The sequence below is a fragment of the Budorcas taxicolor genome, chromosome 3, assembly GCF_023091745.1.
Source record: "Budorcas taxicolor isolate Tak-1 chromosome 3, Takin1.1, whole genome shotgun sequence".
Classification (NCBI taxonomy): domain Eukaryota; kingdom Metazoa; phylum Chordata; class Mammalia; order Artiodactyla; family Bovidae; genus Budorcas; species Budorcas taxicolor.
Genome location: NC_068912.1, coordinates 103,646,114 through 103,658,922, shown reverse-complemented (window position 1 = coordinate 103,658,922; position 12,809 = coordinate 103,646,114). Strand labels below are relative to the sequence as shown.

Genomic DNA, 12,809 nt, shown 5'->3' with positions numbered 1-12,809 from the left:
CTAGAGGGCCCACTGAGCATGTGAACCCTTGTGTATTACCCCATGCTTTGAGTTGAGGACTTTGAATTGTTACCATGGTAGTAAATTAACCAACCCTCATATAGATTGCCACCTGACTTGGAGTCATATAGGGGCCCAGAGATCTCAAGCCCTAGACTTCAATAAAGGTGATCCTGAATTGCTGGTTCCACTGCCCCCCACCCCAGGCACCCGGAAGTAAAATGTTTGTAGAAAATAGTATAATCCTAGGCTTTGAATTATTTCTATAAATGTTTTACAAATGCCAAATCAAGCATACATTCAAAGATGATTAGGTCTACAGGAGACAAGTCATCACAAACAAGGACTAGTAGAAGGTAGAAGCAGCAGACAGTGGAAAAAGCCCCACAGGTAGCCCAGAGGCCAAAAATATTAGACACAGCAAAGCAACTGTGTTTACTGCTTCATTAGATTAAAGACACTTGAAAATTTTAGGACGTGTTATGGGCTGAATTGTGACTCTCCCCAGCCCAAATTCATATATTTAAATCCTAACCCCCAGTACTTTCCAATGTGACTCTATTTGAACATAGAGTCTTTAAAGAGAGAAGGTTAAATGAGATCATGGACACTAGGCTTAATCCAACATAGCTGGTGTCCTTATAAAAAGAGATTAAGACATAGGCACAAGGAAGGACCAGGAAGGCACCAGAAGAGGACAGGCTTCTACAATCTAAAGATGGAGTGTTCAGAGATAAACTAACTGCCTACACCTACAGCTTGAACTTTCAGCCTGCAAGAATGTGGGGAAATAAATTTCTGTTGTCTTAAGCCACCCAACATACGTTATTCTGTTATAGCAACCCAGGCAAACTAATAAAGGAGGGAACCAGAAACTGTATAAATTGACAGCAGATTTAAAAAAATTAACCAGATGGAAATCTGAGACTATAAAAATACAATACACCAAAGAAATCAATAGACAGGTTCAGAAGCTACTTAAAAGCTGAAGATACAAAGGAAATTCCCTGGTGGTCTAGTGATTAGGACTCCATGCTTTCACTGTTCAGTCCTGGTCAGAGAATGAAAATCCCACAAGCCATGCAGTGCAGTCAAAAAATAAAAATTAACTGAGAGATAGTTGAAGGAAATCATTTCTAATGAAATACAGAGAATAAACAATGTAGAAAATAGAGGAGAAAATATAGAGTTAGAGAATATAGTAACAAATCAACCAGTCCGTAATTGTAGCCACAGAAGAAAGAAAAAAGAAAATTGAAGAGATAATGACTAAGACTCAATCAGAAATGACGGGTGGGGAGAGGGGCAGACACCAAAAGAGTCAAGAATCCCAAAGAGGTTAAATAAAAAGAAATCCACATCTAAACACGTCAGAAATGATACCACAATTTTTTTTTTTTAATGGCGAAAGAATATATTACAGAGAGCCAGGGAGAAAAAAAGATTACTTTCAGAGAAGTGACATTTAAGCTGATATTTCTCAACAGAGACAATGGATGCCAGAAAATAGTAAAATGATAGTCTCAGAGTAGAAAAATATCTTCAGTGACCTGAAAGAAAATAATTGCCAACCTAGGATTCCATACACAGTGAGATATGAAGGTGGAAAAAAAAAATAGACATTTCGAGATAATGAAGAGCACTCACAAGCAGCAGATGGGCATTAAAAGATAATGATCCTATTTTAAATATTAGGAGATAAAAAAGGAATAAAAAGCAAGGTAAGAAGTAAGTCCTAAGTCAAGGTTGCCTACCTCTGAGCTGGGGAGGAAGCAGAAGCTGCCTGACACTAGATAAAAATAGGAATCTCACTACTAAGACCCTGAATTGATACAAAACGGAAATCTGCTTCCTGATGGGAGGGCAGGAAACTCCCACTCAAGACCCGCTGTCATCACAAGGCAGGGTCAGGTGCTCAGGTGCACAGGGCCCATCTATGACTAAGGCTGGAGCAGAACTGAGAAAACCTCTGCCACCACCATGAGCCTTGTGTCATAAAGCGAGCAGTGGCAAGCTGTTTCTGGGGAAGGAACAAGAGCACGGAGAGGGATTTCCTTTGGTGCTAGCATGCAGGAAGTGGTGAATGCCAAGGCTCAGTAACACTAGGAAAAACTCTGGAGTCCAAGTCTCAGACTAAGCACAAGGTATCAGCAGAAGAGAAGAATTGCTTAGATGTGCTCATCAAATGATGACACAGCGAAGGAAAACGTCCTGATCTTAAAGATACACCCGTAGAAGTTATACAAACCAACACATGGGGAAAACAGACCACTGAAGAGCTGTGACACAATATCCAGCATGGGACAGAAGTATCTGCTGAAGATGGAAAAATGTAGCAGGAGAAACATTTGAAAAAAATAATGGCTGCGAATTTCCCAAAGGAAATGAAAGTTAATACATCACAGATCCAGGAAGCTCAGAAAACATGAAGCAAAACGAACACAAAGGAAAAAATACATCTAGGCACATCATAGTCAGATTTAAGAAAACCGAAGACGGAGAAAATATGACTAACAGCCAGAGAGAAACAAAGGAATGACAATATGGACAAGAGCAGACTTTTGATTTAAAAACTATGTAGGCTAGAAAACACTAGCAGGACAGCTACGAAGTGCTGAAAAACGATGAAGGAGTCAACCTAGAATTCTATACTCAGCAAAAACGTCTTTCAAAAATGAAGGTGAAAGATTCTGTTTTCATCACAGGTGAGTTCAAAGCTTCCATCTCTGTCTTGGGAGTCACCTACATTTGTCTTGTTTCATTACTGGTGATATTAACTCTTATCCCTTGATTAAGATATGTCCACTGTGCTTATCATTGCAAAATTAAGTATTTTGTATTTCTTAGTTAATAAATTACATGTATTGCCATTTTACTGTAAAGCTTTTCCTTTTTTCCCACTTATTTAATCATTCATATCTCTAGGAACAAGTGGATTCTTATTTTTATTCATGGAGTTAAAATCCATTATAGTCACTATGTATTTTGATGATCAAATTGTTCCAGATGAAATCAGAGGGAACCCTTTAACCTGGCTTCTGAATCCTTTAGACACATCTCCATCCTTCCTTGAGCACATTCTTACTTTCTGGAAAAAGATGCTCCAAGCTTATTTTGTGCTTTCCTTGAATCTCCCTGGGGTTCTGCGTGGTATTCAGAAATCAAGATATGAGCTTGCCCTTGGGGGTCATTGCTTCTTGGCCTGTCTAGGGGATGTAGAGACAGCCCTTGGTACTCATGCGGGATTGGTTCCAGAACCACGCCTGTCCACCCCCTCCCCTGCCAACCACAGCCATACTAAAATCCCTGAATGCTCAAGTCCGTTATGTAAAATACCACAGTACAGTGGGCTCTCCATGTTTCCAGTTCCTTGCCTGTGGTTACAGAAGGCTCTGTGTATGTATACAACTGTATCTATTTCTACATTTATCTACATATATTAAAAGCTGTATGTTCATCCGCATACCTCCAACTCCAATCCAACACCTCAAGATTTATTCTAGGCTTCCCTCTTTCCAACTCTGTAAATCCATTCTCTGACTGAGAAGACTGGCTCCAATTACGTCCCGTGTATATACTTATTTGGGCTTCCCAGGTGATTCAAGTGGTAAAGAATCCTGCAATGCAGGGGATGAGGGTTCGGTCCCTGGGTCAGGAAGATCCCCTGGAGAAGGAAATGGCAACCCACTCCAGTACTCTTGCCTGGGAAATCCCATGGACACAGGAGCTTGGCAGGCTACAGGCCATGGGGTCACAAGTCAGATATGAATGAGCGACTAAACAACAATGAATTTACTTACTTGTTCAATCCCCTTATATGTAACCAATCTGCAGACCCGCCAACCAAGGACTCTTCAGCTTTGTGGCGACTACATGGGCCACCAACACAGAGGGGGAGCAGCAGTGCTTCGGGTTCTTTTTAAAAAATTTTTACTGAAGTACAGTTGATGTACAGTTGAAGTACAGTACCCTGGAGAAGGAACTAATAATATCCACTCCTGTATTCTGGCCTGGAAAATTCCATAGACTGTAGTCAATGGGGTCGCAAAGAGTCGGACACGACTGAGCAACTTCCAGTCACTCACAGCTGATTTACAACGTGATGGTAATTTCTGCTGTTCTGCAAAGTGATTGTTTCCTCCGCATTTCTAGTTGTTTTTAACAAGACTACATAGTATCCAGAATAAAACTGCCTGCAATATTCTCATAAATTGAACTAAGTCTTAGTTTTATGTGCTCTCGGAGGAGAGATGGTCAGGAAGCACTTCTTTGGATGCTGTCCATTCTTCATGTCCAGTTTTGCCTGGATCAGGATTAGTTGTGTTCCCCACAATCTTCCCAACTTTAAACAAAATCTTAAATTGAACCACTTTCATTATATCCAGTTTTTCGATGGTAGTTCAGTTGAAATTCTCATCCAGAAAAGGAGAAGCAACACACAGCTCTCACTAGCCTACACCTGCCTTTCCAAAATGCTCCAGAATCACCCAGAGATCTGAAAATGCTGAATCTGTTTCTCCTAGTCTGGAGTGGAGCCTGAAATTCTGCACATCTCACAGGGTTTTGGGTGATGTGATGCTTGTGGCTGGAAGACTCTGCTTTGAGTGACAAGAGTCTTCATCACCTTTATTCCAATGGAAAGTATATAAAATTACAAACCAGCAAAACTTGAAGATGTATTTTTAACCTTTTGATTTTTTTTTCATTTTCAAATGCACAGAGAAGAACAGAGTGAACCCCTAAGTACCACTGGCATTTACCAATCTTATTTTATAAATTTTCCCTGCCTCTGACTTTTCTATTCCTTGAGTATTTTTAAAGAAAATCCAACCATTACATTGTTTCAGTGTGCATGTCTGACAGACAAGGCTTAAAAATGATAACCAGTGTCATTATCACATAAAATGAATAATATATAACACAAAATTAACCATAATTCCTTGACATCATCTAATACTCAGTTCCTATCTATACTCTCAGATGCAGGCAATAGATGAGTGTCTGGTCAGATACTCCAGCACCTGGTTCACATCCCTTAGCTGAACATCTGTTACCATGGTACTCCGGATTTCCTTCAAGGCTGAGGGCACAGATATATCCCTCCCCAAACCATCTTTTATGGCCTGCCAATTTCATTCTTAACTTTTCTGATGGCTCAGACGGTCAAGAATCTGCCTGCAATGCAGGAGACCTGGGTTTGATCCCTAAGTCAGGAAGATCCCCTGGCAAAGGGAATGGCAACCCACTCCAGTAATTCTTGGCTGGAGAATCCCATGGACAGAAGAGCCTGGAGGGCTTCAGTCCATGGGCTTGTAAAGAGTCGGATACAACTGAGCAACTAACACTTAAATTTCATCCTTGAAAGAACTCTGCTAGTAAAATAATAACAGCGCGACCTACCTGGGTCTCCTCTCAGTCCTCTAGCCTTGCGGCTGGGATAGGAAACAGGAGGCCTGGACAGTTGACCCTGTCACAGGTTGGCAGACAAGGTGACTGTGATGTAAACATTTGAAAGAGAAGAGCCCTGGGGGGATCAGGCTTCCCAAACTCTTCTAGCTACAAACTCTGAACTCTTCCCAGGCATCCTCCCACTGCCAGGACCCACTAGGTGGTGAACGGTCGTCTGACTCTCCACCTGTCCAGTCTTCAGCTATGGGCACAAAAGACTTCCCTTCACAAAGGATCACACGGAATTTTGCTCCTGCCCGGCTGTAGGGCCACCCGCTGGGCTGGTGCTTGTCTCCCTCACGGCCCATCCCTGAAGCAGCCAGCACACTCTATCCCAACATTTTCCAACCAAGTCCCAAGCCTCTGGTGATCCCTGAACCACAAGAGACAACACATGGCTGTGTGTGACAGAAGTCAAACTCAAAACCGTTTCGGTGGAAAGGGGTTTATTTATTTACCGGGAGGGTGTGGTGTTCTCACGGAACAGCCTGGTCTCAGGAAAGGCAGAGGGAGCGGGGCTTCCTTTCTGCCTTTCGAGACTGCCTCAGAGGGGCAAGAAATGTGGCTGTCACAGCCCCGAGCTTCACAGAAGCTCTGAGGCCTCACAGAAGTGCCCTCAGTGTGCTGACCTTGGTGCCCGGGTCCACCGCATGGCCACCTCAAGTCCATTAGGTTGGGATGCCTGGAGGCGGCGGGGAGGGCTGGACATCAGCTCCCCAGGTGACTTGAATGTGCGAGCAGAGCCAAGAACCCCTGCGTTACAGTGTCAGGCACCCAGAGAGACCCTGCCGTAGCTCTCGTTCACCTCACCTCGTTCGAGAGGCAGGGCTCTGGTGAACCCATTTAGGCACAGCCACCCACCCCTTCTAGCCCCTCGGGCTCCCCCATGTACGCGCAGCTGCTGCCAGGCCAGGCCGCCCGTGGACAATCCCCCAGCAGCTCTGCCGTCTGCTTCTCCCCTCCCTTCTCCTGGAGCTGGACGGTCATCTCGTCTTACTTCACCTCTCAGAGGCATGTCGGGGGGAGACGGTTGATCCTTGGGATCTTGACTGGGTAGGAGATGGCGCTGGACGGGTGGTGGAGGAAGCCAGAAGAGAACTGGCTGAGGAGGGCAGGGGAAGGCAAGGGACAGTTCTTTCCGAGAGCTGTAGTCAGCTCCTTCTGGTTGGGAGAGACAGAGGCCAGAGGCCAGAGAGAGACCCAGGGTCCCAGGAGGACGTCAGGGGTGGGCAACACCTGAGCATGAGGGCAGGGGCTTATTTTCCCTACATTCCTTTGAGGACGTCTCTTGCTTCTATTGGAAAAGGAAATGGCAACCCACTCTAGTATTCTTGTCTGAAAAATCCTATGACAGAGGAGCCTGGCGGCCTACAGTCCAAAGGGTAGCAAAGAGTGGGACGCGATTGAGTGACTAAGCCCGCGCACACACTTGTTTCTATACTAAGGAGGTGATAACTGTACTTCAAGATCCAAAGCCCTCCCAGCTCTGCCCGCAGCCCTGTGTGAGGCCACAGCTCCAGCCACTGTCTCAAGCAGCCTCAGGCTGCCCCTCCCTACTCTGGTTCCAGGGCAGGAACGGTGGGGTCTCAACAGACTGGAGAGGAAGAGGACAGTGGCTGTGGGAGAGGTGGCAGCCCTGGGCTGGGAGCAGAGTTTCCGCCACTCCTGCAAGGCCCTAACGTCCTTCCCTCAGGCACTTCTCCCGGCAGCCAATGCCTCCTCGGTGTGCTCTCACCCGGCTCTGACCCCCAGCACCAAGTGAGAGGGCCTCCCTGGGATCACCCCCTTTCCCAGGAGGGCTCCAGGACAGCCAGAGCAGCAGGGCTGCGTCTCTGACCAAGGAGGTGCTGGTGCCAGCCCAAGGACGGTCAGGGAGGATCCTGACCAGCTTGCATGTGCTGTGTAACCCTTACTGGACCTGTCTCCCCGTCTTTGTGCCCAAGGAGCCCAGGGTCCAGCTCTGCCATTCCAGAGACGGATCAAATGACACCACACTCTGAGCTGGATGTTCACTTTTCTTTCCAAAAAAATATCAAGCACACAGTCTAGGTGTGGCAAGGCGGGGCAGAGCCAGGCTGGGGACCTGGACATTACACACCCAGGGGGCCCTTGGTGGAGGCGGACAATCTAACAACTGGTCTGAAAGTCAAAAGAGAGGAGAGCTAGTTAGTGGGGTGAGCAGAGGGCAGTGGGGCTGGGGCAGGGGCTGTGGGGTTCAGGCCCAGACCCAGGGATTGGCAAGTGCAATTCACAGCAGCCCTGCGGCGGGAGCCCATTTCTGGGGCAGGGGTGACATGGCCTGGCTCAGCCATCTGTGCGAGTGTCCACGCAGCTCCAGGCATACTGGAAGACCTGAATTCAGAGGCAGCAGGGCCACGCCTCCTGGTCTCTCTGAACCTACTTCCTTGTGTGTGTAATCGGGGACAAGTGTCATCCTGGCGCTACTTCCTTCCTGGGGTTGTGAGCAGCCCCGTGGGCCAGGGGGACAATGGGCTCTGGCCACCCCCAGGGCGTCTTTATTGCTGCGTCCTCCAGGCCCAGCACAGAATAGTCATTCCCTCAACCGGTGGATGAGTAAATAAGCGGCCATGAAAGGAACTGCAGCTGGCTGGGGTGTGGACAAGTCCCTGCTTGGCCCTGGCCCTGGCCCTGGCCCCAGCGGCACAGGAGGGCTGAGGCCTGCCTGCCTCCCTCCTCTCTCTGAATGTCTGGGTCTGAGTCTCAGAACCCGGACTGGGTGCCTAGGTTGGGGACAAGCTGCTCAGAGCCCTAACCGGCCTGGGGGACCCCCTGAGCCCCACCCAGGGTGCTGCACGGGCCGGCGGGTGCTGGGCAGGCTCAGACGTACTCTCGGGCAGCCGTGGAGGGGCCTGGCCGGTAGGGCTGTGGGCTGTTGTTGGCTCGTTCAGGCTCCGGACACGTGCAGCAGAGGAAAGAGCCACCCAGCAGGGCCAGGCCGGCGGCCGCCCAGCCCACAAACAGGGCTGGGCCGAACTCATACCTGCGAGGGGTGGAGGACACGATCAGGTGTGACTGTGCCGACCCCCGCCCTGCCCCGACCTTCCCCGGGGGACTCCCAGCCTCCACCTGGCAGAGTGGAGGGTGGGCAGGGCATGGGGAGCAGAGGCTGGGGCCTCACAAGCCTCCTCGGGCTCTCTGGGGAAGCTGGGGTGAACCCACATCTGGGGAAGTTGGGATGAACACACATCCTTTCTTCAGCCCCTGTCCCAGCACATCAACACCACTGACCCAGAGTGACCCAGGTCCAGGCTGTTCTGCTCGGTGCAGCCTCAGGCCTCTTTCCTCCTCTGGCCAGTGCAAGGGTGTGTGTGTTGTGGGGCAGGGGGGCGGGGGGCGGGGGGGTACCTGCCAGGCCGTCAGGGAGGGGAGGAACGGGGCAGTCCAGCTACCCCTCTTGGTCATGGTCTGGCCCACGGAACTCGCACTGAGCTCCCACTGCCCTCTGGAGAAGGCCGGGCTCCGCCTGCTCCATCTGGCACTCCAGCTTCTCCACCCCTAGGCTAGGTGGGATGCGTCCCCTCTGCAGCACCCAGGTCTCCCCACCTTTGGTTCTGAGGCGCCCCCTGCTGGAGGGTCCCACTGCCTGCATCCCCTCTGCCTCCAGAACCCAGTGCAGATGCCACCTCCTCCAGCAGCTTTCCCTGACCCCTCTTTGCTCACCACCTGGCACTGACTCTCACATGGTGGCTGATCAGTTTCTTGCTTGTCTGGCTCCCCGGGGAGCACCTTGAGGGCAGACAGCACCAGATTTGTCCATGTCCCCAGGGCCCAGCACAGGGCCTGCAATTCGGGCAACCTTGAGGAGTGCTGAAGGGACAGGCAGAGTGTCAGCCTGGCATCTCTGAGCTGCGCTACCTCTTGCTTGGCAGGTTTTCGTGGTTACAGCTGCCAGCCTCGGGGAATGAACCTCACTCCTGAAGTCTCCTTTTCCTCCCTTCTCCATATTGCTGCCTCCTCCAGGAAGCCTTCCCGACTGCAACGACCCAACCATCTCTCCTCATCCTCCACCCCAGGTCTTAAGGTCTTTTGGGATATCTGGGGTTGAGACTGTCCCATTCTCTGCTCCTGGCAGAGCTGAGAGGTAAGGGGAGGGGCCAGTCTCTTCATAGAGCCCCTTATTTGGCCCCACACCTTGACCTTACAAGTCCTGACCATTTTAGCCTCTAAATATCTCTGCCCCTTCAGCTCTAAGCCCTCTGCTCCAGACCTCTACAACAGAACCTTACTGGCCTTGCCCATTCCCCATCATTCTCACACCACAGCCAGAGGGATTGTCCTGCCTTCCACCCCAAGAAGGGGAAAGAAAGCTTCCCATGGCTGCAGGGGCCGCTGCCATCTGCCCTTAAGACTTTGCCAACCTCAACTCTTTGGCTCAAAGTCATTGTGCCTCCTAGAGAAATAACAACCCAGGCACTGTGCTAGGCCCCTTCTTACCTGCACCGTCTCACAGAACCCTCCCAACCACACTGAGCTGTGTCCCTGGTCCTAGCTGCATGTTCCAGGGCAGGAAATCAGGCACGGAAAGATTAAAGAACTTGCCAGTCAGACAGACAGCCTGTGTGGAGCTGGGATTTAAATCAAGAGCCAGGGCGTTACCCCTTGGGGTGGCTTCCATAGGCCTCCCACCCCGTTGGAGGGCCCAGCCACATGCTGTCTGCTCCCCATGCCAAAGAACTTCTCAGTGACAGCTCCTGGGGCCTGTCCCTTGTTTCCCCTCAAGTCGCCCTGCTGGATGAAGGCCAGTGGCCTCAGAGAAGGTGGAGCGAGAGGCCCAGCCTGTCCCCTGGCTCAAGCCATGCCCTGGCACTCACCTGGCGTTGACAGGTGTGCTGGGGTTGAAGAACTCTTGGGTCACCAGGGTGGCATACCATGAGACGGCCGTCAACGTGCAGAGGCCTAAGGACAGGGGAGGGAGGTCTCAGCTCTGCTCCAGCCCCCAGATGACCACCCAGCTTGGGGCTACTTGCTACGGTCAAGATGGTGGGGGAGGAGCTGGGCACTTACCCGCCAGGAGGAAGAGGGCACCCCCGGCGATGGCGACACGGCCCTTGGCGACGGGGTTGCTGTCTCCGACCCGGGTGCACTTCATGCCGACGACACTGAGGACCATGCCCACGAAGCCCAGGAGCACAGCCACCACCATTAGGGCTCGTGCTGACTGGATGTGACCTGGGGGGAGCGGGAGGGACTGAGCGGGGGTGGGAGAAGTAGGCGGGTGGGAGGAGCCCAAGATGGGGGGCCTGGAGCTGAAGCTGGAGGTGCTGCTTGCGGCAGCTGTGAGGGGATGGGGAGGGTGTGAGAGCAGGGTGCGGAGCTGAGCCACACCAGTGAACACCACTCACTCTTGCTTGCGGGGTCCTTTGGATAGTGTGTGGTGATGGGGGGCATGAGTTCTCCCATCTGCTGCTTTCTGGCCAGGCGACTCCCTCTGGGGCCTGGCACAGCCCTCGCAGGCAGTGAGGTTGGGAGGCAGCTTCTCCTGGGGCCTTTCAGATCCGGCAGAAGGAGGAGCTGAGGGATCTGACTCTGGTCACCTTTCCCTATGCCCCTTGAGTCACCCATGGTAGCTGGATGCCTGCTGCTGGGGTCAGTCCCGGGCCCAGGGGCAGCTCAGGGGATCTGGGTCCCTGATGGAGGCCAGATGACCTGTCTGGTCTGCAGTGGCAGGGGCCATGTGACAGTCGCCCGGCTCAGGCCTGTGGGGCCCTGGGCAGAGGGCGGTGGGTGGGCTCCCAGCCAGGGTAGAGCTAAAGTGGTATCTGTTTACGAGCCAACTTGTCAGATGCAGCCCCACACCTCAGGAGGAGGAGAACTACCTGCCTACTAAAGTGCCTGTGTGTGGACGTGCATGTACATGCATATGTTCGTGTGTGTTAGTCATGCCTGACTCATTGAGACCCCACGGACTGCAGCATGCCAGGCTTCCCTGTCCCTCACCATCTCCTGGAGTTTGCTCAAGTTCATGTCCATTGAATCGGGGTGTGTGTGTGTGTGTGTGTGTGTGTGTGTGTGTGTAGGTGCACCCAAGTGCCCACATACTTGTCTACGTGGCAGGACTGACAAGAAGATATGTGCACACAGTGTGTCTGCACAGAGTGTGGGGAGAAACAGAGGGAAGGGTCTTGACTGAGCCCCTCTGAGTGCTGGCAGTCATCTCCTCTGACCCTCCCAGAGCCCTGCCGGAGTCCTAGTCCTCCCCTTTCCAGATGAGGACAGAGAGGGTCAGTGACTCCTTCAAGGTTACAGCGGCAGAGCTGGCATGTGGACCCACAGTTGCCAGAACCTAGAGCCCCTGTTCCTGGACAGGGGACAGGCTGACCTGGTTCTTCACGAGTGCACAGGGGCAGGGGCTGGCGAGTGCAGCCCAGGGCAGATGGCAGACTGTGGGAAAGCCTGCTCTGGGCCCCCCACCCCCACTTCCCGCCTCCCATCCCAGCGGGCATGAGGCCTACCTTCCAGTGCGAGCAGCGAGTCATAAAGCTTGCACTGCACCTGACCTGTGCTCTGGGAGGCGCAGGACATCCAGAGCCCTTCGTAGAGGCCCACAGCGGTGATGATAGCGTCGCCCGCGTAGGAGGACTGCTTCCACTGCGGCAGGGCTGTGCTGGCGATGATGCCCACCCAGCCACCCATAGCCAGGAAGTAGCCCAGGAGCTGAAGGCCGGAGTTGGCCATGGCCAAGGGAGGCGACTGGGGGTTCCAGGGCTCAGGGCTGGGCCAGGATCCCTGGGGGGGCCGAGGTCATGGCCAGGTGACAGGAGCAGCGGGGTGGGGGTGGGGAGCAGCAAGTGGTCAGAGGCTGAAGAGGAGAGACGGCAGCCCTGCAGTGGCAGCAGCAAAGGCAGCGGATCCAGGCTCTAGAATGCAGGGGGAGGCCCGGGCTGGAAAGGCCAGGGGCCCGCCCACAGTAGCCGCCTAAGCCAGGGCAAGGTCCCCAGCAAAGCTCCTCCTGCTCAGCCCCTTGGGGATGGGGGGTGGGGTGGGGCGTGGCCAAGGTGGGTTCCCCTCTCCAGGGATAGAGAAAGGAGGGGCTGGGAGGAGTGACCTGGGCTGGCTCTCAGGGCCTTTCCCCCAGGGGAACCCCTTTAGAAGCTGATACAAGTGCCCTAAATTTCTCATTCCTACCCCAAGCATCAGCCCTGAGATGATGGATGTTGCCATCGCACAGTTGATCTGACCCTTGGGATTTTCTGTCCCCTGCCTGTAGGACGGAAAGAGAATGGAATTCCAATTTGCAAGAGGTAAGACTAGGGTTAGACATCAAGGAGAACTTTTCGGAGCGGGTTCTGAGGTCAGCTATGGAGAGACTGGGCTGGGGAGGGGGTGTTGGGGAGAGAGGT

The 12,809-nt window shown here is 52.1% G+C and overlaps 1 protein-coding gene across 1 annotated transcript; it reads right to left on the bottom strand.

The window, feature by feature from the left end:
- Window positions 1-7,538: 7,538 nt before the first annotated feature.
- CLDN19 (claudin 19) lies at window positions 7,539-12,144 on the bottom strand. Its single transcript, XM_052637824.1, has 5 exons — window positions 11,922-12,144; window positions 10,474-10,638; window positions 10,281-10,365; window positions 8,297-8,449; window positions 7,539-7,587 (listed from the first exon to the last, which is right to left on the bottom strand). The coding sequence occupies exons 1-5, from the start codon at window positions 12,142-12,144 to the stop codon at window positions 7,539-7,541; spliced, it is 675 nt and encodes a 224-aa protein (XP_052493784.1).
- Window positions 12,145-12,809: the final 665 nt, after the last annotated feature.